Source organism: Perca flavescens, chromosome 2 (genome assembly GCF_004354835.1).
Source record: "Perca flavescens isolate YP-PL-M2 chromosome 2, PFLA_1.0, whole genome shotgun sequence".
Lineage (NCBI taxonomy): Eukaryota > Metazoa > Chordata > Actinopteri > Perciformes > Percidae > Perca > Perca flavescens.
The window spans coordinates 41,785,564-41,812,633 of NC_041332.1; the positions used below are offsets into that span (position 1 = coordinate 41,785,564).

At 40.1% G+C, this 27,070-nt stretch overlaps 1 protein-coding gene across 1 annotated transcript; it reads left to right on the plus strand.

The window, feature by feature from the left end:
* The first annotated feature begins 205 nt into the window (after positions 1–205).
* p2rx3b (purinergic receptor P2X, ligand-gated ion channel, 3b) lies at positions 206–26,949 on the plus strand. The gene is made up of 12 exons (XM_028604430.1): positions 206–327; positions 5,010–5,145; positions 5,235–5,306; positions 8,166–8,235; positions 8,405–8,498; positions 13,619–13,696; positions 13,794–13,935; positions 17,493–17,629; positions 18,826–18,919; positions 24,576–24,641; positions 24,909–24,986; positions 26,420–26,949. The coding sequence occupies exons 1-12, from the start codon at positions 206–208 to the stop codon at positions 26,543–26,545; spliced, it is 1,215 nt and encodes a 404-aa protein (XP_028460231.1). The 3' UTR covers positions 26,546–26,949.
* The last annotated feature ends 121 nt before the right edge of the window (positions 26,950–27,070 follow it).

Genomic DNA, 27,070 nt, shown 5'->3' on the forward strand with positions numbered 1-27,070 from the left:
TCCAATACTTAATAATAATGAAGACGTCAGCAGCATTTGTGGACTAAAATCTGCAATTGAGGCACACACACTAACAGCTGCTTCATTTTGGGTTCAGTTTCAGCCTTTATATTCAGAATCTATAAATTTTCTTTATATTCCTTTAAATCTTACCACATACACAAATACATATTGTTATTATATTACTCAGACACATACTGCTAGGATGTGGTCTTGTATAAAAGACTTCTTGACCTATGAAACCACCAAGTCAGTGGTAGTGAAAAGCTGGACCATCGGCATCATCAACCGTGTCGTCCAACTCCTCATCATTACTTACTTCATTGGGTGAGTATTTCCCTTCATTCTGGTGTATTTTAGGATTATGCAGTATTTACTTGGTCTGGCTGAATGAAACAACAGCAGCTGCCAGATACATACATTTTATTTTTATATTTTTCATATTTCATGTAATGTATAAGGCATTGATTATTATATTGCACCTGCCCTGATTAATTGAAACTTTTACTATTTACAAGAAATTAATGTTAAAAACAATTATGAATTAAAAAAGAAAAATTGGTTGACAGTCATTTGTGGGGTTTTTAGGTTGTATTACAATGTCTAGTGAATCTTTAAAATGATTATCAATATTAGGATTAATTTAAATAAATTGAAGTTCAGGTTGGCATATATACCTGCAACTTCTCCTGTTATATACATACGCAAACGTGTATAAATCTTGCAATCTGTCAAACATGCTTTTGAGTCTCTGACTGTACGTGTTACATTTAAGCACAAAATGTAATTTTTCACAAAAATTGCATCTTTGTCCACAACACGTGTGTTTTCTTTTGTTTTCTTTTGGCAATTTGTACTTTTTTGATATAAGTAGAGAGTAGTTTGGTACCGGCATTACACACGCACACAGACACAAAGATTAAACGATGGTTACCTTCCACTTATGGTTTTATATTAATTAACCTGGTACATTTAATTACAAATACATTTCAAAAGCCAGCAGCTGTAGTTGTACTGATTTATTAAATCCCATGGTTAGTTTTCTATCAGATTTCGTGGAGTTATCTTGTGGAATGAAAAAAAGAATGTAGATTTAATTGATTCCTCTGTGCCATTGTCTATTTACACAAAGAGACTTAGAAATGCCCTACTGTCAAAAATATGTTCTTAAATATAATTCTACACATATTTTATATGAAACATTTGAACACTAATATTTTAATATTATTATTATTAATAATATTATTATTATATTTTACCATTTGTATGTCCGTTTGGTGTTTATTTTATATGAGCACTTAGAGATTTCGACCACACCCTTATATGTACTTATATTTTAATGTGATTTGTATTTATGTGTGTGAAACAACTAAACATAGACATTACATCTTACTTACAAGCCTGAAATACGAGGTGCCATCTGGGACATTATTCACAATTACCTCACACACATACAAGTGAAATGCTCTCACACGCTCTACTTAAATGCTTTCATATACACTTCAGTATTGCGTGTAAAAGATTTTCAGTAGTGTTTATGAGAGCATTTCAGTATTGCGTGTAAGTGTTTGAAAAGTGTTTATGAGAGTGATTCAGTTGTGTGTCTGTGTGTGTGAGGTTTAAGTATAGTATGTGAGAGTATCATCTTTCAGTATTGTGTATGAAAGCATTTCAGTAGAGTGTGTGAGAGCATTTCACTTGTATGTGTGTGAGTATGGAGTTTTATTCCTATCTTTATTCAAGAGCGCATTCTTTCAATTTGAGAACATTTCTCATTGATTTCACATTTAGATTTTGTAATAATTTTGCTCAAAACCTTGCTCTCACACTCAAGTAGCCACTGCTCGAGCTTGGATTTGCTCTGCTTGTGCTCAAACTTTCTGCTTGGACTCAGATATGTTGTTGTTGCCCTTCTCCTCCGCTCTCGGATTTTTTGTGTTACAACCCTGTCAAAATCCCCCCAACCAATAGAATGCCAGGTGTAGTGTTGACCAATGAAATGATCCCTGCCCCGTTAAGGGTGCATTAGCCTTAAGTTAGAATGTCCCTTGCGGTTGGCTACTTTTTAACCAAGTTCATTTACCCCCGCCATTCAATGCTTTGTGATAAGCACCAACCAGCAACCAGCCATTGGGGCACGCAAAAGTAAAATGAAATCGCTATTTCTATACCACTAACAAGGCTCAAAATATCACCACACTTCCATGGTAGCATAATGAGGGTCCCTACATGTAAACCAAAGCATTGAGAACTTTCTACAGTAAGTGTACAGACAGTTTATTAAGAAGATAGTTTATAAAGACTGTACTGTACTAAAACTGGTCACATTTGATTAGCATGAAAACATATCCCAGAGAATGGTCAACTCTGTACCCATGTGTTATTAACCCCTAGGTTCATTTTGCGCTGGATTTCTCCTTTAAAATAGCAGTTTTTTATTATTATTAATACAGAGCAAACTGAACAGAAAAAAACAAGTATTTTGTTTCACTTTCTGTTCTTCCAGATGGGGCTGAAGGACTCGACCATTGTTGAGCTGCTGCATCATGGCTTCAGTGTCATATCACCAACCATTAAAGCTAAAAGTCACACTGCTGTTAACTTTAATTTGCCACTACCTCATAACTTTAAATTTGCGTTAATTGTTCTTGTATAGTTTATTTTCTTCTCTTATACTAGTGGTATATACAACCTATTTAATTAATTTATTTAGTGTTGCAATACCTGAATTTCCCCTCTTGTGAACAATAGGCTTATCTTTATTTGAGATCATATCATAACCATGCTCACCAACTCACCTGTACTACCTTGGTCATCTGTTTGCTAATATCAATGTTCCTGCTACAGTAATTCCTACAGGCAAAGTGTACTGCTTCACAGGAGTATTATGCTATTTAGGTCTTTGTATTAAATATTGGGCATATACATTTGTTATGAATTACACAAGGTTTTAACAAGGTTAATTAAAGCCATTTAACAACCTGCAAGGATACCCTTGGTGCAGAAACGGGGGTGAAGTCCTTGTAGATCTCTGGCACTTTGAGGACAGACAGATCCAGCAACTCTCCATTGTTATCTTTGTATAGTGTGCTCCTATTTCAGGCAACATTAATAGACATCAACCCATAAGATATTATGTGTACATATCTTACTTTAACATAATTACTAATCTTTTACCTTACCTTCTCTGCTTTGGTTTTGTGGACATCACAGTCATTTTCTCTACCGGGCCTGGTTTGACATCCTGTGAATTTAAGCAAGATGAAGAAATGATGCATATATGTAACATGATGAGTGAGTGTGGTTGTAGTATTTGAATTACAGTACAATGACATTATTCTCAGACTTGCCCTGGTTGTTGGTTCGTGCCACTGCTGCCTTCCTTCTGCACAGGTGACTACTGGGGGAACCACTGGGAGTTTGAGTTGGGAGGAATGTGCTGACTGGAACAACACAGTGTTTGTACAACACTGGTCCAGGCACACAGTGCAGCTGTGATGCAGCTCAACAGGGGTACTTCAGTCCCACCTGGAAGAAGAGAAACTGAAACAAAATACTTGTTCTTTTCTGTTCAGTTTGCTTTGTATTGATTTCATTAGGGTAAAAAATACAAAGAAAAACTATTCGTTTACAGACATCAAGCTAGGCTATATGCTAGCACCATATGCTATATGCTTAATTTATGCTACGCAGCCTCGTAATTGTGAACGTAACTTGATATATCCCACTTCAAACCTTTCTCCCGTTTGTTGGTTGGTGCAGGTGAAAGTGCATCGACCATTCTGGGCACATTGGTGATGTATGTACAGTACTTATCATAAAGCATTGAATAGCAGGGGTAAATAAACTTGGTTACAGAGTAGCAGGGCAGGGATCATTTCATTGGTCAACAGTACACCTAGCAATGTTTGGGGTTTTTTGACAGGGTTGTAACACAAAAAATCCAAGAGTGCAGGAGAAATCTGAGAGAAGATTTGCAAGTGTACAGAAGCATCCTGAGTATGAGTTTGAGCAGAAGCACAGCAAATCCAAGCGTGAGCTGTGTCTATTTGACTGTGAGAACAAGGTTTTGAGCAAAATTATTACAAAATCTAAACGTGAAATCAATGAGAAATGCTTTCAAATTGAAAGAACGCGCTCTTGAATAAAGATAGGAATAAAACTCCATATGTGAGGTAATTGTGAATAATGTCCCAGATGGCCCCTTATACTGAAAAGTCACACGTACATGAGTAGTTAAGTTTGAACCAAAACACTGGTTTCTGATTGAAAAGTTTCATTTGCTGGAGTGAACTATTTTAGTGTTCCTGTAACACTTTCTGGATCCTGTTGAAACACTGCATTGCGGCAACGTAACACTGCAGCAGAGCTCTTAAGTAGACTGAAAGAGAGATTATTTAACGTATACTGCTCGCCAGATGTCAGATGTCACCAGAGGTAGAATAATAAACATTCCTCTCGTTCGTCAAAATTTCAGATCTCTGACATACGTTGGTTATTATTGTTCTACCTGAACCCAAGATTCCAAGTGTTTTCCTTTCTCTAAATTGTTCTTTTCTGTCCTCTTTGACCATTAACCTTTAACACACACCACAGACACATACATACACACACACCCCTAGTGACGTGATAGTGCAACAAAGTTTCACTATCTGCCATCAATTTCCTGGGTAACAATACAGATTAGCGCCGCTTGCTGTTATAGAAGATGTATTACGTCTTGTCGCGTCTCGTCTTTTTGGTCTGTTCTGTGGCACTTTTTGGACCAACAGGGTGAGACTGATCATTTCGACTGGCTTTTCTGTCAAGGGTCGGCCGTCTGGTTGGTGTGTAGACACTTTTACAATGAGGTCTGAGAGGGGTGACCTCTAGCTCACCCAGTAGAGTGTGCACCCCAGACGTAGGCACAGGCCCTAACGTTTCAGTTTTAGCTCAATGTCACATTTGTTATTTGGTGTGTGTGTGTGTGCGTGTGTTTGTGTGTGTGTGTGTGTGTGTGTGTGCTTCAGGTGGGTGTTTGTCAATGAAAAGGCCTACCAGGTGAGAGACACGGCTATTGAATCCTCAGTGATGACCAAGGTCAAAGGTTTTGGAATCTACAATAACAAGGTGATGGATGTTGCAGACTACGTCACTCCTACACAGGTATGGACGGATAGTTGGATGAATGGACAGATGGATGGATGACTGATAGTAGGATACAGTGATAGTGATGTGCTATGTGTTTTCCACAGGGAGCTTCAGTCTTCTGCATCATCACCAAAATGATTACTACAGAGAACCAAGTCCAAGGATACTGTCCTGAGGTCAGCTACTGTCATTACCATTACTACCTTTATTAGTGCATCACCATTATTAATATTTCTACCATCATTACAAATGGTTAAAAAAAATATAGGCATAAGCAGCAATTCACGGGTTCAAACCGTTTTTCGGCCAACAAAAGACTTTAGTTCTAGTAGTTTCTAGTCTTAAAGACTACTCCAAGTGCTTTCACATATTACAGTCACCAGTCACACACAGTCATACACTGTGGCCTAGGCTACCATATTAGGTGCCACATACTTATCACATAAACATTCACACACCGACGGCACAGCATCAGGAGCAATTGGGTGGCCCAAGGACACTTTGAAATTGGACTATAGGGCCCGAACCAGCAATCTTCGGATTGGCAGGCGATTGCTCTACCACTAGAGCCACAGCCGCCACTAGGAAGCAGCCCAATCACCAAAGCCGCAAGCAGCGTTGAGTGGGTTTCTAGCTTCACAAAGCTGAGCAAAACTACTTCAGATGATTTTGTTTTTTCCAAAATATATTCATTGGATTTTTCTCTTTAAAGTGCAGAACAAAAGATCACTGAACCCCCCTTCAAACTCCATAATACAACATTCTCGGCCTAAATAATAAATCGGAATTACAAAAAATACAAAAAAACACTGGTATAAATACATAAATATATACACAGACACATACATATATACGTGTATACACATTGGACCATTTACTAAGTAAATAAGTTTTTCCAAAGCCAGGTTACAAGACATCTCTTCAATCCAATGGCTGACTTTAGGTTGCATAGTATCTTTCCATTTCAGTGCAATTACATGTTTTGCCTGTATTAAGTAAAAATTAATAAGTCTCTGTTTCTTTGTGCTTACTGGGAAACATTCAGGGTATATATGTAATAGACATATTTTTACTTCAATAGGAATAGCAGTCTCTGTCAGTTTAGAAATCAGCATGAGAACCTCTTTCCAGAATGTTTGAAGTTGTCGACAGCTCCACATGCAGTGCAAAAGAGTTCCACTTTCTTCATTACATTTAATACCATCGTCAGAAATATTGGGATTAAAATGGTGTAATTTAACTGGTGTAATGTAAGTCCTAAGTAACCATCTTGAATTGTAACAATTTGCACCTCGTATTTATAGTTTGGGATTTGTGCCAGCAAATACGTCTTTTCCCATTCCTCTACAGTGATATCTAGGTGTAGATCGTTCTTCCAAACTGATAAATATGAGTGTGAATTTTCTGTAGAACCTGATGATAATAATGTATTATAATACATAGACATCTGGCCTCTACAATATAAATTGTTTACTGTGAGATGTTCAATGGTGGACAATGAAGGCACCAAGGTAGTTTTAATTTGGGAATAGATGTTCCTTATTTGAAAAAGTGCTTTCTTGGAAGGTCATACATATCTATTAACTGCTGAAATGACATCAGAGTGCCTTCACTACACGCCTATGATTTTACTCAATCCCTTATCCATCCAGTGTTTAAAACCTGCATCACCTCTCCCTGGTTTGAAATGATCATTTCGCAAAATTGTTGTAAATTATAGAGTGTGGTCTAGACCTACTCTATCTGTAAAGTGTCTTGAGATAACTTTTACTATGCTTTGATACTATAAATATAATTTAATTGATTTGAAATTGAGATCCAAAAAGTATCAAAGGACCTGGATGAACTTCTGCTAAGGTATTGTCTGCTCTAAGCATATGTAAAAAAAACTGGGGCACATTCAGTCTCGACAAATGGCCTTGGGTGGCAGGGTTAGTATTTTATTGTTGTATTATAGATTTGAAGTTTTGCACAATTTTGGTGGTATACTGTGACTGTTATTTCAATTACATTTTATTAATAGTGTCATATCATAACAGAAGTTATCTCAGGACACTTTACAGATAGAGTCGGTTTAGACCACACTATAATCTACAAAGACCCAAAAAGAGCAAGCTTTTAGTGCGACAGTGGCGAGGAAAAACATCATTGAAACAGGTTGGGGCACAGAGACAGATATATTTCTATTTAAAGGTGATTTATTTTCTTCTGTATGCAGCCAACCTATGGAGGTACAATTTCTTTTTGAGGACTTAAAGAATAAAGTATGCATGTTTTTAGGGCTGTACCCAACTAAGAATTTAGTCAGTAGAATCAGAATGGTCCGGATTAGCTCAGTTGGTAGAGCAGGCACACATATATAGAGGTTTACTCCTTGACGCAGCGGCTGCGGGTTCAACTCTGACCTGCAGCCCTTTGCTGCATGTCATTCCCCCTCTCTCTCCCCTATCATTTCTTCAGCTGTCCTGTGGAAATAAAGGCCTAAAAATGCACGAAAAAAAGAATTGGCTGTTTAATATGAATAATTGACTATTTGTTCCTTTTTTCATATAGACTATCAAGCAACACTTTATTTAACTGCCACATTTTTTAACGTGGTTTGGCAGGGTGACAGGTTGACCACAACGTTCACGTAATATAGTAAACAAGCCAAGTTATGTGTAATGTAATGTGTGCTAAGAATGCTAACAATGAATCTGTAATATGCAACATTTTGCAAACACTAGCATATCAAACAAAAGCCAGAGACTATATCATATTAAATTTCTGTGAGCTGTAAATTTAGACACTGAGCAACATTAGTATTCAATGTGAGTCATTTTCTGCTGGCCTAATGGATGCAGATTTACTCTCTGTTAGCTCTGTTTTTGGTCTTTAATTGATTCTCAGTGAGTTTGTCCCTACAACGCCCCGTTTAACATTACGTGTGTGTGTGTGTGTGTGTGTGTGTGTGTGTGTGTGTGTGTGTGTGTGTGTGGGTGTGTGTGTGTGTGTGTGTGTGTGTGTGTGTGTGTGTGTGTGTGTGTGTTTCCCAGAGTGAGAATAAATTTATTTGTACCCACGACAGTAACTGCACAAAGCACCTTAACAAACCAGGAGGTAATGGTGAGATATTCTTTCTTTTTCTTCTCTTATTATATCAGTATTTGATGACTTTGTTTTCATGATTATTACTATTATTATATGTATTGCATATTTGTTGAATCACCATGTTAGAACCTACATTATTGGAGGGTTTTGCAGTTTGCATATAAGCTTTTCTTTTCCTCCTCAGGAATTGTGACAGGGAAATGTGTTCCTGTTAACACCACTCTCAAGCGGTGTGAGATAAGAGGATGGTGTCCTGCCGAGATCGACACCATCCCAACGTAAGATGATACTGTGCATGTGAGAGCTTTGTACAAGGCTTCACAGAACTTTTTACAAGGCTTCACTGTCAGTGTTCTCTATCGTATCGAGACTATCTCTCCACCATTACATATTCCATATGTATGGGGACAATCCCCCTGAGGTCAGGTACGTGAATACTTCTTTAAGACACACCAGCTTGCCCGGCCACGCCCTATGCTAGTTCCTATAAAGCACCTGTGCTGGCGTGGAATCACTGATTGTTTGATCTCCACCTGAGGAGTATGGTTACGTGTGTGCAGACAATCTCATCAACAGAAACTGTGGGTTGCAATGGTGAATTTGCTTACCTGTTGAGTTAGGAGCCTGTCTGTGAGCAGCCTCCGTGGATTGTTGTTCCCGTGTTGCAAACAAAGTAGCCGCTCATAGGAGTGCATTTGATTGCTGAAGGAATTTGACTACTGGACAGCTAGATATTAAATTAAGTACTTACTTTATTTGGGTTTTTCTTCTACTTCTACTCTTCTACTTTCTCCTGCTGCTGTTTATTACTTTCTACTGCTGCTATGTGTTTTTTGCTGGATTGGTTGTGTTGTTAGACAAAATGTAGTGTTTTTTGTTAAAGTGAAACTAGTGAGTGTGAAGTGTGAATTTGTGAGTGGAGGTTAACGACTCTCAGGTGATCAAGACTTGGAGGACAAAGACAAAGGAGTCTACGCAGGAGTCTACATGGGAAGTTAAGTGGGCTCAATATCTCATATCTCACTTACACTGCTGGGTGTCTTTATCCGGAAATTTGCTGCATCTCCATTCCTGTCCGTGTTTCCTCTCCGAAATACTACAAACCACGCATTAGCTCGCAACATTTCCGCAAATCCACCTCTCTTACCTATCCCACCCATTCCACACACACACACAACACCTTGTTGCAGGTGGCCTGTGGAACTGCCAGCCTGCCACTCGCAAGATTGAGTTCATCTCTGGCTTGCCAGCCTGAAATCCCTTGACTTCCTTGCTCTCACTGAGACCTGGATTACACTAACCAACACATCCACCCCTGTTGCTCTCTCTTCTGCCTACTCTTTCACCCACACACCCAGACCCACTGGTAGAGGCGGTGGTACAGGCCTACTCATTAACCCCAAGTGGAGATTTTCTCTCTACCCACTGCCACAGTTCGCTCCACTCTCTTTTGAACTTCATGCTGTCACCATAACGTATCCGGTACAGCTAGTCATCATTGTTATCTACCGCCCACCAGGTCCTCTGGGGGAGTTTTTGGAGGAGCTGGATGTCCTTCTTTCAAACATCCCTGAAACTGGCCCTCCGCTGGTACTTCTGGGTGACTTCAACATCCAGACAGAGAAGTTAGCTGCCTTTCTACACCTTCTCTCTTCTTTTACCCTCTCACTCTCTCCTTCACCACCCACTCACAAAGCTGGCAACCACCTAGATCTCATATTCACCAGAAACTGCTCTACATCCAACCTCACTGTTACTCCACTCCATACCTCTGACCATTTCTTCATCTCTTACTCTCTCCCACTCTCCCAAGCTTACAACCATATCTCAAGAGACCCCGAACCTGTCCACCGTAATATCCGTTCACTCTCTCCTTCTTCTCTGCCGGTATGTACCTTATCAACCCTCCCTCCATCTGACTCTTTCTTACTCATGCCTCCCACGCTGCCAAAGACACTCTACTCTCTACTCTATCCTCCTCTCTCGACTCTCTCTGCCCTCTTACTTCATGACAGGCTCGCGAGTCCTCCCCAGTGCCGTGGTTATCTGACTCAGTACGTGTTGAAAGATCAACTATACGGGCAGCGGAAAGGAAATGGCGGAAATCTAAACACCCAGATGATTTCTGCAGCAAAAAGCTCTTTTTATCAAACCAAAATTGAATCCTCTTTCTCGAACCCCAAAAAACTTTTTTCCATCTTCTCTAACCTCCTAGATTCCCCCAGTCCACCTCCTGCCTCCTACCAACCCACTTTGTCAACTACTTTGTAAAAAAGATAGATGACATACACTCTTCATTCTCCACCACACCTCATGAAATCATCTTACCATCCATCACATCCAGTACTCTTTCCTCTTTCTCTATCTCCAAAACAAATTCTTACTTTGATTGACCAACTCTCCTTCACTGCTAACATTGCTGCAATCACCCGATCGTGTAGATACATGCTGCATAACATCAGAAGGATACGTCCCCTTCTAACGCAGAAGCCGGCTCAGGTTCTGGTTCAGGCTCTAGTCATCTCACGTCTAGACTACTGCAATTCCCTCCTGATTGGCCTATCTGCATGTGCCATCCGACCCTTGCAGCTCATTCAGAAAGCAGCAGCTCGGCTTGTCTTCAATCTCCCCAAGTTCTCTCACACTACACCGCTCCTCCGCTCTCTTCACTGGTTACCAGTTGCTGCCCGCATCCGCTTCAAGACACTAGTACTTACATACAGGGCCATGAACGGATCAGCCCCAGCTTACATCCAGGACATGGTCAAACCATACACCCCAACCCGCCCACTTCGCTCTGCATCAGCCAACCTGCTTGCTGCCCCCTCACAGCGAAGGAGAACTAATCACTCAACAAAATCTCGACTGTTCACTGTCCTGGCTCCTAAATGGTGGAACGAGGTCCCCAATCGACATCAGGATGGCAGAAAGCCTACCCATTTTCCGCCGAAGGCTAAAAACACATCTCTTCTGACTACACCTCGGATAAAAAATAAAATATACTAAAAAAATAAAACCTTGAACCTGCACTTTCATATGTCTCTTTGTAGCTTTGCTTATTTAAAGCTAATGTACTTGCACTTACTACTTGTTGTCTGGAGTTTGAACCTTCACAGTTGAAAGCACTTAATTGTAAGTCGCTTTGGATAAAAGCGTCAGCTAAATGACATGTAATGTAATTTATTGAGTGGAGGCTCCACCCTTGGGTGTCTCTTCAGCTAGGGACAATAGGACAGACGGTGTCTACTCTTCTTTTCCCTAGGAATGTCAGTCCGCCCCTGGGTTGGGATGCTCCTGCATGAAAGTAAAGAAAGGTGCCCTGGTGGTTCACCTGGTTGAGCATGCACCCCATGTACTAAGGCTCGGTCCCTGCCCAGGTTCGATTCCTGCGGCCCTATACTTCCACCTATGGACTCAGGGTCTGCTTTACGCCTCTCCTTCTTCCGCTCTCCTCCAGCCTCGTCTCTGAGAAATCAGGCTGACAGAGTTTGGCCTCCTGTTGTTTCTGCTGACCCAGCTGGAGGCGGGAAAGTTGGTTCAAACCCTGCAAGGAATTTTGGCAGTGGTCTAGGCAGTGTGTTTGTGTGTGTTTTGTGCTTCCTAAGGCCATAAATCCAGTCATTGAGTTTCTCTTTGGGTTTTGACCATGGTCCTTGAAACTTCTACATCCTTCCTGATCTGAAGTTGCTCTCCCTTCACACAGGACTCTGGCATACCTTTGCCTGAAGAGTAAGCAAGCTCCATGACCTGCCTGTTCAAAAATAGCAGTTAAGGCTGCAGGTTCTTGAAGGATGGGGCCGGTTTATCCTTTACCCTAATCCAGCATTCCTGAGAGAGGTTTCATCAGGGTTCCACTCACTCTCCTCTCCTGAAGAGGCTTGGTTGGTAGAGTGGCAGAATGCATCAGAGATAGTCTTGATACGATAGAGAGCGCTCGGTTATATTGTAACGTTGGTTCTCTGAGTGAATAGTAGAGTGAATCTCTCCAGCTGTAGGCCGCTTGGAGAAATAGCATATGGTGTGGCTGGGCAAACCAGTGTGTCTTAAAGAAGTGTCCACGTAACTGACCTCAAGGTGGAGAGATAGTCTCTGCACTCAGAGAACCAAGGTTACAACGTAATTGAGCATTCTGTACTGCTAGGCTAATAAACATGAAGAGTGAACAGGGCTATCTTGATAGCAAAGTCATGATGTTCAGTTACATTCAGACATTCACTATGTTGGGGTTGTGCACTCTTTAAAGGGCGTCTAACCTCTAGCCCCGTGACGCCTGAATTTATTCACAATTATATAAAAAAATGTATTATGTGTGTTTCTGACTTCAAGCTGATGCTAAATTAAGTTGAGATTGTTAATTTGTCTATAGCATATAGAATAGATATAAATTTAGGTATGATGCAAATTAGCGACAACAGGCATTTATGGTAAAATTCTTTACAAAATGGTAAAATGAATTAATTAATAAAACACATTTTCCCATCTCAGATATGTAGATTTTATTCATGTCACAAGACACCAGTGCGTGCAAAAGGTTCCTAGGTATGTATCGAATGTAAACAAACCGGCATTGGGGGAATACACACGCTATCTCGCCTGCAGTCGGAATGGAAGGGGTTTGATGCAAATTAGCGACAGTTGGCATTAAGGGGCTAGTCATATATACTGTATGTATGCAGATATTAGGGTTTAATTTGTCCAGCTTTTGAGATATGAGGTTTCTGCCTCCACCCCAGTACAGTGGAGGTAAACAGAAGTGTGTCCAGTGGTACACACTGAGCCTTGTCACACCATGATAGTCAAATAGAAAATGTTGTTTGTGAGGCTTGTGAAAATAATTAGGGATGCACCGAATCCAGATTTTTGGGGTTTGGCCGAATACCGAATCCACTAGTTAAGATTCTGCGTTCTTTTCACATCGTAGGAAAACACATCGCTATCACCAGATGAGTGACAGTTTTGTTTGGCAAATTTTCACTAATCAGTGTATGATGAAGGCATGTTGGATGGGTGAAAGTAGAAAGCTAACGTTAATTAACGAGCATCATCCGACCGTTCGGTCGCTTCACTTCCACTTTAGGGAGACTCATTTGCCGAGAGAACGGCTGACAGCCTGGACGAGGCACACAAGTTGTTAGCAGTGACTGTCCTTACTTTGCCGTACCTGAAATTGCTGCATTTTGGCTGCTGTCTGTTATGCACAACTCATATTCTTTCAGATGTTTTATACCAAATGTTTTAACAGCCTGTGTATTGTTTAGGGTCAGTATTCGTCCAAATCCGAAGCCGAATCCTGGATTTGGTGCATCCCTAAAAATAATGTTTACTGTTTAAAAAAATTTTTTGTATGTCTATCTGTATTTTCTCTTCTTATATGTTCCTCCCTTTACGTCTCTTTAAGTACACCAATGATGGAAGTGGAGAATTTCACCATTTTCATTAAGAATAGCATCCGCTTTCCAACCTTCAACTACACCAAGTATGACAATAATGATTTTAAATATGATGATTAATAGTGACGATGATGACACTGAGGTATGACATGTGCATATGATGATATGTCTGTATTTGTGCAGAGGGAACTTCCCTACTACCATCTCTGAAGAGTACATCAAAGAATGTAATTTTGACATGGTCAACAACACCTACTGCCCTATCTTCAGAGTGGGAGACGTGGTCCGCTACGCACAGCAGAACTTCTATACGCTGGCAAAAAAGGTAGAGTCAAGAGATGTTTTTACAGTTAAGTCAGAGTCAAGGCAGATGATTTTCTGGTCTCTCAGTGCTGCTCATTACAATGACAGCATTTTCATTAATTTTTGTGCAGAAAAATGGTCATGTTTGCCCTCTCAGGAAGGATACAAGATCTCTCTGGACTTAGGGTGTCTCCAGCACACCCTTTCAGAAGGGGTGGAGGAAGCTTGGACACAGAGATACTTCTCAGCTAGAGCTGACAACACTGACAACACTGGCAACGCGTCACTCTTCTTCCACCACCAGAAACTGGCGCTGTCTTTGGTTGGAATGGGCGGAAGGCTTCTATAAAGCTGGATTTCTTGCTCCACTCTCTGGGCTGTGGAGACAGGGGGCTGCTGCTGTGTGGAAAGCAGCTTGCTGTCCTCTTCTTCAAAAAGTTCCTCTAGGGCTGTCCTCTTTTTCTGCTTTACAGGTGGCGTCTGAAATAATGACATAACCACAAGCTTTAGTTTTAAATGAATTAGTGTAATAATCCCTGCCATCTATCATTCATCACAATTAGCTACAATAAATTTACGTAGTTCTCATCTTCATCTTCTTCTTCTTCTCTATCCTCTTCTTCTGCATGCACCTGTGTCTCTCTTGGCTCTGACAGCTTGAGAATAAATTTACAGAGTAAGAACCACAGAGCAAGAAGAAAGGGTCTCACAAATACCTTCTCAATTGCTGCCACTGCTGATGCCCTGACCCTGTCCCAGATTTCATCCCTGTCCATGTTAGATTTAAATCTGGGATCTAACAAAGTGGCTTCCTCCAGGAATGCCTGGATATCATCATCCTTAAGTTTAAAATGGAGGACAAATAACACAAATTTAGAGGAAAATGTGAATGACAATAAATAACCATTAGTGTATATGATTAATTGTCATATAGTAATTAATCATTACATGTCAGACAGTGACTGTACCTGGTAACGTTTGGAAAGATTGTTCCAGATGTTCTCCTTGACGCTCCTGACGAATGCAGAGTCGTCTGCCTGAACGGTGTAATGTTTGCGCAGTTTCTGGAGGATCGGCGATATCTGGCCACAGGTTGGACTTTTTTCGCTAGAGACAGCAAGTGTGGATGTGTAATGCATCCTCATCAGCAGCACAAACTCCTCTGCTTTCCTCAGGTCCTCATTGCCCATTCTGGCCAGTCTGCAACATAAACAAAACAAAAAATATATATTGGCTAAACAACACCAACATAATCCTTTTAATGGCTTTTAAAGTAATTTGAATTTTTTTTAAACATTATTTACTTCTCCTTCTCCATGGGCTTTCTAAGCCGTTGGTCTATAGCTGCAGCTTGGATAGCAGGAAACTGTTCACAAAATCTCTCCATCATCAAATACAGGGAGTTCCATCTCGTCCTCACATCTAAAATGAGCATGTGCTGGGGCAGCTCTGCAGACACACACACACACACACACACACACACAATTGAGATTACATTAAACAATGTAATATTGCCATTACTTTAATTTTTTTATTGATCCTAATCTGTTAATTTATATGTTACAATTTGTACGTCGTTAACTTGCAATTAAAGTACAGTATTTAAACAGTAGGCCTCTTACAACTTACTGAGGAGTTGTTGCTTTTCCTTCAGGACTACTTTAGCCATGTGGGATCTCTTCATCCATACAATCACAGAAAGAATCCTTGCTGCCCAGTTGGAAACTGTATTGCAGTTGTACAGCTTCTGAGCTCCAAGGTTAAGTGTGCGCGCAAAACATGGAAACTTGATGAAATTTAGCGTTTTCACAGCTACATCCATGTTTGCTGCGTTATCCACCGTTGCTGCCACCACTTTCTCTTTCACTCCGAACTCCTCCAGGATCCCATCAATCTCCTCGGCCACAGCTATCCCTGTTTGAGCTTTGTACACTGCTCTGGTTTGGAGGACTTTTTCTTTACTCTGACCTTCCCTGACATAGTGCAATGTTACGGTGAGGTAGTGGTCTTGACTGAAACTAGTCCATCCATCTGCTGTGATGGCTGCATGTGTGACATGTTTCAGGTCTGTGATCAGATTGCTCTTTTCAACCCCATACTAAGCAGGAATCAGACGATTTGTTAAACTGTCTCTGTTTGGAGCATTGTATTTTGGGTTGAGAGTCTTTATCATCTCACTGCAGAACATATATGGTAGGACTAGGAATTAATAAAACAGAACTATCCTGACATAAAAACATGCAACTTTTGGTCATGCATTTATTTTCATTTGAAAAGACAAGATGCTGGACAATTTACAGCAAGTTAACCTACCGAAATTCAGAGGCATCTACTGTGGCAAACCTTTACTACAAACCTAGTCACTGCTCTGTGACATTCGTTTATCCTCGCCTCGGTCATTTTATTCTTCCCTGCCTCTGTAAACGTAGCTAGAGGTGCACGACAAGAGATATTTGCTGCAGCCTCTGAGCCAGCCAGACTCTGGCCGTCATCATCATCTAAATTTGATGGACAATGACAATAGAGATTATTATCCGTATAGTAAAAGTTTACACAATGAAATGGCGCTCACATTAACTAAATAGACAAGTTACCTTTGGCATTAATAGCAGATGGCGTCTCGTTAGCTCCGCTGCTGCTTGACTCACTTGTTGTTGCTGTGTCGCTGAGTAGTACAGAATCAAACACGCGACAGTCCTGCAAGCGGATTGCGTGCTGGGTGGCCAAATGCTTCTGCATATTGGAGGTAGTTCCCCCCTTTGCCGAAATTAAACTTTTACAACTGTTGCAAATGACTGCATTGGCGTCTTTTCGAGTGAAATATAACCACACTTCAGATCGCTTCTGCCTCGATGACATGTTTGCTGCGTAACCAAAAGAACGCAGCGCGTGTGTGACTGTCATGACACATTTGCAATGAGCGGAACCGTTAAGCGGAATCATTAAGCAGGTACACTAACGGTTCCAAGGAATTGATTCACTGGCAACCGGTTCTAAAGAAGAACCGGTGTACCGGTGTATTGTATTACCTTTGATGTACTTGGTAAAAGCCCAAAACTAATTTCCACTGAGGTGGACAACTCAATCAAATAATAAGTAAAATAACAATAAATAAACACAAATTCTTAAATCAGATGAATAATATAACTGTCTGTAACATTATCCAATATAACCGAGACAAATTCTGGTTGAAAGCACAGCTTGCATTATATATTGTTTGAACCTCCCTCCAAAAGGCAGAAACAACATAATCCTAATTTAAGTGTGATTTCTTTGGCATACAGTATATTGTCAAACAGGTTCGCAATGTATGTCTGGGGATGTGATCTAAAAAGGGTTAAAAAGGTGACTTTAGTTGTGTGTGAGGAAATATATGAACACTGGTTTGCTGTGGGTTAAGAATAACTTTCTCCTTCATACAAACAAAATGTTAGATGTAACCACAACACAGGCAGCACATTATTTCTTCCATTATAGGCAGTGCAGATTAGTTGTATATATAAATGAAATTCCAAGGAGACAGTGCTGAGCACAAACACACTCATCCATGTGTCTCTCCTATTTTGAAATGTCTGTCAGGGAGGAGTGATTGGAATAAAGATCGGCTGGATATGTGATCTGGACAAGTCAGATGACCAGTGTAACCCCTCGTACTCATTCACCCGACTCGATGCCATGTCACAGAAGAGCGATGTCTCACCGGGCTACAATTTTAGGTATTAAACCACATGGTTTGTTTTTTTTACATCTAGAGAACTCGACTAGCGAGCTCAACAGCTACTGGACAGATTGCCATGAAATTCATTAGATATATTTACGGTCCACAGGGGATGATTCAAATTATTATAATATTATTATTTTAGTGCCCCCATGCCATTTTCTCTAGCAACTTTTACACCAGAAACATAAAAATCTAAAGGCAGATAACCATGGATTTTACTTTTGAGAATGAACCCTGACTATGTTGGACAGTCTTTGAGCTTTCCTCTAGTGCTAAAGTTTTTGTATACAAGATATCAACAACACATGGACATATGCATTAGTTTGCTGTGGATTTTTATGGCTCGCAAGTATCTAAGACACCTATTTGTAGAGTTCAATATTGTAAAAACAATTTTTTTTATTTAAGTTACTACGGGAACTTTCATTTTGTGTTGATTTTGGCGAGCCCTCAGGACAAAAGCCTTAGTGTTTTCATCTGGATCAGCGGGGTCCGGCAGAGCGGAGAGGTGAAGCTATGCTCCTGGAGCAGAGCTCTCCACCTCCAGCCAGAGCTCCGACTTCAGGTCGATCCATGGTTTCAATTAAGGGACCCCTAGCCACAGAAAATTACATAGGCCTATTGTATGTTTAAATTGTGACTTTTTCATAACCAGTTAAAATACCTTGTAGTAACTTTTACTTAAGGTCTTAAACATTTTATATTGACGAATTCTGCAGCAAAACCTTAATCAAGTATTCAATCAGACTACATCATTTCCAATATATCAGTAACTGATCATTTTGGCTAGTCCAGATCTAATAAAATTAAATAATAATAAATAAAATAAAAGGACAATATCAGACCTTTGCATCTATAATCAAACATCTGCAATATCTGCTAGCTTTTCATATGGGTCTTTGACTGTGGTGTGAACTACTAACCCATTAAGTTAAAAAGGCTAAAATAACCCTTAATGTTAAACCTAACCTTCATTTATTGTTTTTGTAAATTTTTTGTGAACATTTTGTATCAGGTTGTTAAAGTTTTTACCGTTGTGTTTTTTTTTTGCTCTGTTGACCTTTGCAAAGTGCTTTCATCTATGCTTTTATATAGACATATACTGTAAATAATAATATATGGTTATGATTTTTTTCTGTTATACCAAGAAATTCATCTCAGTTACACATTTAAAACTGTTTTCTTTAACAGGTTTGCCAAATACTATAAGATGGAGAATGGGACGGACTACCGCACTCTGGTCAAAGCCTTTGCTATTAGGTTTGATGTTCTGGTCAATGGAAATGTGAGTATATCTTAGTGTGTGTCAACTTTTTGTGTACTATCACTGAATACTATCCATTATGAATAGTGACAAAGAGATATGGATCTGTATGTAGTTGTTTTGACAGCTCAACATGGAAGCATCTTGTTCCTCTTTATAGAGTACTAAAAATATATATATATATATATATATATATATATATTATGGCACCGGTTGCTTAGGTTTCTATGCATAATACTTCCATAGTGTGGCTATAGTGTTTGGAACGTGAGACACTGAAAGGGTTATTATCTTTAACATAATTTCAGGTTAGATAAAGTAGTTATGATCAATGAAAGTTGATTATCAGTCGTCAACATTTTTATAAGGGAATTAAATGAACAGAAAAAAGTCATTGCTTGTACTACTACATGTATAAAGGCAAATAATAATAATAATAAAGTTTATATGTTTAGCACTTAAAAACAAGCACTACAAAGTACTTTACAATGAACACAAAAAAAACAACAATAAAATACACAATGTTTAAAATGTAAACATTACTATTATTTAAAGTTTAAATAGCCAGGTAAGCATTATGAAAAAACTGGAACAAACTTAAAACCAATGGATGATTACATTGTAACCCATTCTGAACATCGAGAATAATGCACAGTGTAACACAATAGCTAAGAATAAAAATAAATCTAATGATTAAATAAAGAATAAGATAAGAAAGCCTTTCGATAAACATAGGTCTTCAAAAGTGATTTAAAAGAAGATGCTGATGTAGCAAGCAGGAGTCAGTGTTTCCCACACATAGACATAGACTATAGTGTGTCGGTCCGCCTCACTATCAACACCGGCCACCGCACATTGCGTTTCGTTATAAATGTTTTTTTCTTTTAAACGCTATTTAAAATACGTTCTTCTGCATTTCAATTCAATTCAATTTTATTTATAGTATCAAATCATAGCAAGAGTTATCTCGAGACACTTTACAGATAGAGTAGGTCTAGACCACACTCTATAATTTACAAAGCCCCAACAATTCTAATAATTCCCCCAAGAGCAAGATTTCAGTTCAATTCAATTCAATTTTATTTATAGTATCAAATCATAACAGAGTTATCTCGAGACACTTTACAGATAGAGTAGGTCTAGACCACACTCTATAATTTACAAAGCCCCAACAATTCTAATAATTCCCCCAAGAGCAAGATTTCAATTCAATTCAATTCAATTTTATTTATAGTATCAAATCATAACAGAGTTATCTCGAGACACTTTACAGATAGAGTAGGTCTAGACCACACTCTATAATTTACAAAGCCCCAACAATTACAGTAATTCCCTCAAGAGCAAGCATTAGCAGTGGCTATTGCAATAGTGGCAAGGAAAAACTCCCTTTTAGGAAGAAACCTCGGCAGACCCAGACTCTTGATAGGCGGTGTCTGACGGGGCCGGTTGGGGGTGTGATGGCAATAATAGTCGCATTGAAGATAGTGGAACAGTGACTTTGAAGGTATTCGTTGTAGTTCATGTCACAGCAGGACGTTGCGGGATGAAACGTGGCGCTGCAGAGCATGGGTGGGTGCAGCAGACGCAGCAGTTTATTCTTAAATGAGGTGATGGTGTCTGCCCCCCTAACCCAGACTGGGAGCTGGTTCCACAGGAGAGGAGCCTGGTAGCTGAAGGCTCTTGCTCCCATTCTACTTTTGGAGACTCTAGGAACCACAAGTAACTCTGCATTCTGGGAGCGCAGTGCTCTAGTGGGACAATAAGGTACTAAGAGCTGTTCTAGATAGGATGGTGCTTGACCATTTAGGGCTTTGTAGGTCAGGAGAAGGACTTTAAAGTCAATCCTGTATTTTACAGGAAGCCAATGCAGAGAAGCTAATACAGGAGAAATATGATCTCTTTTCTTAGTTCTTGTCAGAACACGTGCTGCAGCATTCTGGATCAGCTGGAAAGTCTTAAGGGACTTATTTGAGCAACCTGACAGTAGGGAATTACAATAGTCCAGCCTGGAAGTAACGAATGCATGGACTAGTTTTTCAGCATCGTTTTGAGACAGGATATTCCTAATTTTGGCAATGTTACGAAGATGAAAAAACGCTGTTCTCGATGATTGTTTTAGATGGGCGTTAAAGGATATATCCTGATCAAAAATAACTCCTAGATTTCAGAGTAGCTATATCTTTAGATAATGAAGTTCGGAGGTGTTTAGGGCCCAGCACTATATAACTTCAGTTTTGTTACAGTTTAACATCAGAAAATTATAGGTCATCCAGGATTTTATATCTTTAATACATGCTTGAAGTTTAGCTAACTGACTTGTTTCATCTGGTTTGATTGACAAGTATAATTGGGTGTCGTCCGCATAGCAGTGAAAGTTAATTGAGTGTTTCCTAATGATATTACCAAGAGGAAGCATATATAAGGAGAATAAAATTGGTCCAAGCACTGAGCCTTGTGGAATGCCATGTTTAACTTTCGCGTACTTAGAGGATTTATCATTAACATTAACAAATTGAGATCGATCAGAGAAATAAGACTTAAACCAGCTTAGTGCAATTCCTTTAATTCTGACTAAGTGTTAATCTCTGTAACAGGATTGTATGGTCAATAGTGTCAAAAGCAGCACTAAGATCTAATAAAACAAGTATGGAGAAAGTCCTTTGTCTGCAGCAGTTAGAACGTCATTAGTAATTTTCACCAGTGCCGTCTCTGTGCTATGATACAAGATGTGGCGAGGAAAAACTCCCTCTTGGGTAGAAACCTCGGACAGACCCAGGCTCTTGGTAGGCGGTGTCTGACGGCGCCGGTTGGGGATGTGATGAACAGTGGCAATAATAGTCACATTAATAATGGACCAGTGACTTCAAATGGTAGTCGTAGTAGTTCATGTCATATCAAGGCGCTGCAGGGCGTACAGGATGTAGCGTGGCACAGCAGAGCATGGATGGACGTTGCAGGAAGCTGCAGGGTTCAGCAGGACACAGCATGACATTGCAGGGCACCGTTGAGCTCAGCAGGGAGTGCAGCAGGACCACGGCGACATCTGCAACCAGGATCTTGGTGCCAACGTTCTCCAAGGAAATATGCTGGGTGGAAAAAACATAAGGACTCTGGGGAGGAAACTCCTCCGAGCTAGGTTAGTAGCAAGCATTTCTGGGACGGGATGCACACAAATGGTAATAGTAATAGAAAGGGAGAGGAGAGAGCAGCTCAATGTGTCAAAGGAAGGAAGGTTGGTATCTATCTCGTGAACACCTTCACACAATCTCATTCACAATCACCGACCCGACTCTTAGCAAACAAGCGATTGTGCCTGCTTTAGAAAGTTAACCAGTCGCAAGTTTGCGGTAAAATGCAGTTGGGTTGTCGAGGTCAAACACTATGTGTAGCAGCTGTGAATCAAATAAACGTATTATAAATAATGTTATGTCATTTTTTACTCTTACACTGAATGTTTGCTGCTTCAATCCAGATGAATATTGAAAAGTAAATTATTTTCCGTGACTGAGAAAGGCACGTGTTGAGGAGGAGGACCAGCCTGAACCGGAGGTATCAGTCTGAAACAAAGCTCAACAGTCCGACCAGCGGAATTAGTTCTGTTATTAATTTGTTTACAATATTTTCAGGCTTCAACCAGTGAAAGACAGGGGAGAAAGAGATAGATTCGTTAGGCATTGAAGTAGGAGAGGAGGACAGCATCCAACTGTCCCCCTCCGTTGACATGGGGGCGACACCCACCCACCGCCACAAGTTGCTTCCTAATCTGTGGGAAACACTGGGAGTTCACCAGGGAGGACGTTCCATAGCCCAGGAGCCGAGCAATACTTCCTGATTTCTTAGGCTGGTTACACACTGGATGCGTCGCGCGAGCGTGTCAGCTGCGTGGCGTGTCCGTTTATATTTCGGCTCCCATGTTAACAGGTTAGAGCTTACACACTGCCTGCGTGACATGCGTGTGTCTTAGTAGTGTCACATTTCCCTCTACTCATTTCTGGGTTGCGATATTACGAATCCCACTATGGCCACGCCAAGACCCACTCTTCAATAGCATTTATTGGCCAGGCGTCCATGAGAACGTAAGGTAACGTAACCCCATTTGTTCAGGTCCTATCCCCTGACCAATCGGCTATCCTAACCTTAACCACTCAAGGTCAAATGCCTAACCCCAACCAATCAAGCTGCTTCGTAGGGCGGGTCTTGGCATGGCCATAGTGGGATTCGTAATTTTGCTTTTGGGTTCCTGTTGTCCGTGAACAAGAAATTAAGGTAGAGTAAATCGAGGAGAGGGTTAACTTTTCCTACTACAGCTTTCCGACCATGGCCAGAAAGCACAGCACTTTGGGGTTCACTTGTATTGGTACTGGAGCATCTACTCAGCCACACTGTGTAGTATGTGCAAAAGTACTATCTCACAACTCTTTGAAACTTTCACTGTTGCACAGACATTTAAAAAATGAAACATGCTCATTTGAAAACAAAATCACAGGAGTTTTTTTAAGTAAGAATTAAAAGGACTTTTGACCAGTAAGACTTATACTGGGGAAATGGACACTGTTAATGAGAAGGGGCTGGAAGCGTCCTATATGGTAAGTGGCAGTTACCATTGTGGAGAACTTAATTTTCACTGCTGCCGCAGATATGACTGGGACAATGCTGATGAGGCTAAAAAAAGCTATACAGACCATGCCTTCATCAAACAGCCTTTCACATCGCATCAGTAACATAGCAGGGGACATTTTGAACCAGTGAAAATTATGCACTACAGCTAGATTAGTCAACAGACATAGACAGCCTGGCACAGCTCCTTTAAACAACTGGGGAGGACATTTTCAAAATGCTGGACACCTTTGTCAAAATGTGTTGGTATCTGTACAGATGAAGCAAAGGCCATGATGGGGAGATATAGTGCCAAAGGAATGCCTGTCAGCTTGAAGGACGTTTTGGACACTACAGTGAAAATGATTAACTCAATGTAATGGGCACGCTGTCACGCACATGTGCTTGTTATTGAGGGGCAAAGTATTGACAGGTTTCTTTGAACTGAAAGATGAACTTAAAATGTTCTTCATGGACCATCATTTTCACCTCTCTGAATATACATGATAAAGAGTTTCTTACACAACTATCTTATCTGGGTGATATTTTTACTCGCCTGAATGAGATAAAATTGAGGCTATGATAAAGAAGTTGAAGCTCTGGTTACTGACTGCATGAACAACAACAAAACAGAGGGTTTAACAGCTTATACTGGCATATAAGCTGATCTCAGGCCATTCGGAGTTCAGGGGCTCATAAAGTGGACTTCCTGTCCCTGAGTTTCTTCTTTGAATCTTGAGTCCAGTTTGAGTGAGTTCAGGAAACGAACAATGACAGTTGCTCGATTCAGTTACACGAGCATGGTGTATGCGAATAAATGCCTCTGGTCCCAAAAGACATTCACATTGTCTATAAAGCCCATGCTGTGGTAGTCACAGTCAGAAGAGAGGCAGGTGTTGAGGCCGAGCAGTCTGCTGAAACACCCCATTCCACGGCCACAGGTGCGGGGAATGTTTTACAGTGTTAAAAAGGTTAGAAAGGTGTGTTTTAGTAACTCGGATTGCGGTTTTGGAATGTCGCTGGTAAACTACATGCATGATTCTAGAAGCCTCTGAGATAAAGTACTATTCTTCCTTCACAGGCAGGGAAGTTCAACATGATCCCTACACTCATCAACATGGTGGCAGCCTTCACGTCAGTGGGAGTGGTGAGTTTAATTTCGGATTTAAGTGTTATTTCAAGTACAATTTGACCTTTTGCCATACTTGAATACATTACAATAATGGATCAACAGTGTTCTCTCATCACTGAAGCATAACTGTGAACTGTGTTGAGTTTTAAAACATGAATAGTGAGCTTTGAGGAAATGTGGGGCTGCTGTTGGGCAGCCCCACAGTCTTTAAATTTCATCTGTCATACTCTTGCTTTGTTGAGAGCTTTATAAATAAAGGTTATTAATACTATTATTATGTAGGGCACGGTGTTGTGTGACATCATACTGCTGAACTTCCTGAAAGGAGCGGAGCAGTACAAGGCCAAGAAATTTGAAGAGGTAAAATACTCTGTTTTTAAGAAAATCTATCATAGTGTGATGTGCACTTCATTTGATTTGAGGTTATTAATCACAGTGTTGATTATCACAAATACGTGAACCCCTAAAGTTGCATGAATTGTTTTTTAGCCATTCGGGGGCACTGGAATAAGCTGTAACAACACATTCTCACTCCCATCACGTAAAATATGGATGCTTGGTCAGGGAAATACAGGAAGCACATGAACTGACCAGAACTGACACGGGGAAAGCACACAAACACACACAAATTAACAGTGTACGCACACAATACGATCTGACAAGAGACAAAGGGAACACAGAGGCTAAATACATGAGGTAACGAGCAAATGAGGGACAGGTACAGATACAGCAGGTGAAACACATCAGGGCGGGGCAGGACAATCACAGGAACACAGGAAGCAAAACTAGACAAGATGAGACAGAAAACAGACTATCAAAATAAAACAGAGACACACAGAATAATACACATTCAAAACAGGATAAACCGAAACATAAACAATCCTCACAGAAACATACACAATCAACAGGGAAATACAGGAAACAGAAGTATACAAACAGGCAACAGAAACTAATACAAAAACAGAAAAGTGCACAACAACAAGAAAATACAAAGCAAAATAGGTTAAAGTGGACATGAAACAGCCAGCTTTTCGACAAGTGATGAACAGAATGAAGTGTGTTGAAGCTTATTAATAAAAAATAATGACATAAAATAATTACATGTTAAATTATAATAGATTTATGGTTGGTACTAAGGTATGCTTTCGCTCTGGCTCGCCGCCATATTGCGGACACGTCACTCACTACATCATACGTTGGTTGGTTTGTTTGAGTTGGAACAGTCAGCAGTCACAGCTTCTATTTCGCGAGAAACATTTGAGATAATACAGAAAATATGGCAGAAGATGAAGCAGAAAGATATTTTGGGGGCCTTTCTAGACACCCAATGGCTTACGCATTTGAGGATTCTCTCGTTTCAGTGCTACTAGCCACCGACAAAAAAACCTCCTTAAGAGGCAACGGGTGAATGTGGACAATTTTTTATTAAGTTTTAGTCAGTTGTTGAGCTGTCACTAGTTAGCTTGTTAGCTCATGAAAACTAATATAGAACACCTGTTTGAAATATGTAATTTAGATTACTTATTTTAATCCAGTGTCACTGACAGTGTTAAACCTATAATATTGTGATAGAGGGGGAATCCATCTTGTAAATTATGCTAACTATATCCAGTGTTTCATTTCCACTTTAAGCTTCTGGATAAGGTGAAGGGTGATACATTTAATGTAAGGCGTATGCATAGTCAAGACATGAAAATCACCAAAACTGAAGGATTTGACGGATGACAATATGTGTGGTAATATACTAAAGAGCAACATATCTCCCTCTCTCTCTCTCTCTCTCTATACTGTAGGTGTCGGACAGCCCGCTGGATTCCCATAACAATGGGTTGTACCGCTCCCAGCTGTCACTCAGACATAGTGAGGCCATGATGAGGTCCAGTGACTCAGGGGCATTTTCTATTGAACATTACAGCTAAATGGACAGAAGCAGCAGCCAATGATCAGGGAGCAGCGGATTGCGAAAGACAAATGTGGATTGGGTTTCTCTAAAAATGTTTTATCAATTATAGGCATTCAGGGCATTCAAGGTATTCAGGACCCTCTTTATATAATACAGTACTCAACGTTACCAATATGTCTTAAGAACCTTGAATTGTTGCCATATTCTTAAGTGTTTCAAAACCGTTACATACAGTATGTCAAACAATATATTCTTAAGTCTTTGCATGGTAAGACTTCTGGCATGTGACATTGGCTCAGGATTTTCTGAGCAAAAAGAAAACCTTTGTGTTTAAAAAAGGAATTCAGCTTGAAAATGATTTCATGTTTGAGCTCCATTTTTTTCTTTTTTTTTTCTTCTATTTTTTCTCTTTTTGCTGTATTGCACCACAACTACATTATTAAGGCTTTGTGACATAAAACAGGAATAAAAAGCCAGCTGACATGAATTGGTTCACTTGCTTGGCCTTCTTTAATTGCTCAATTGTGCTTTATATTCTGAA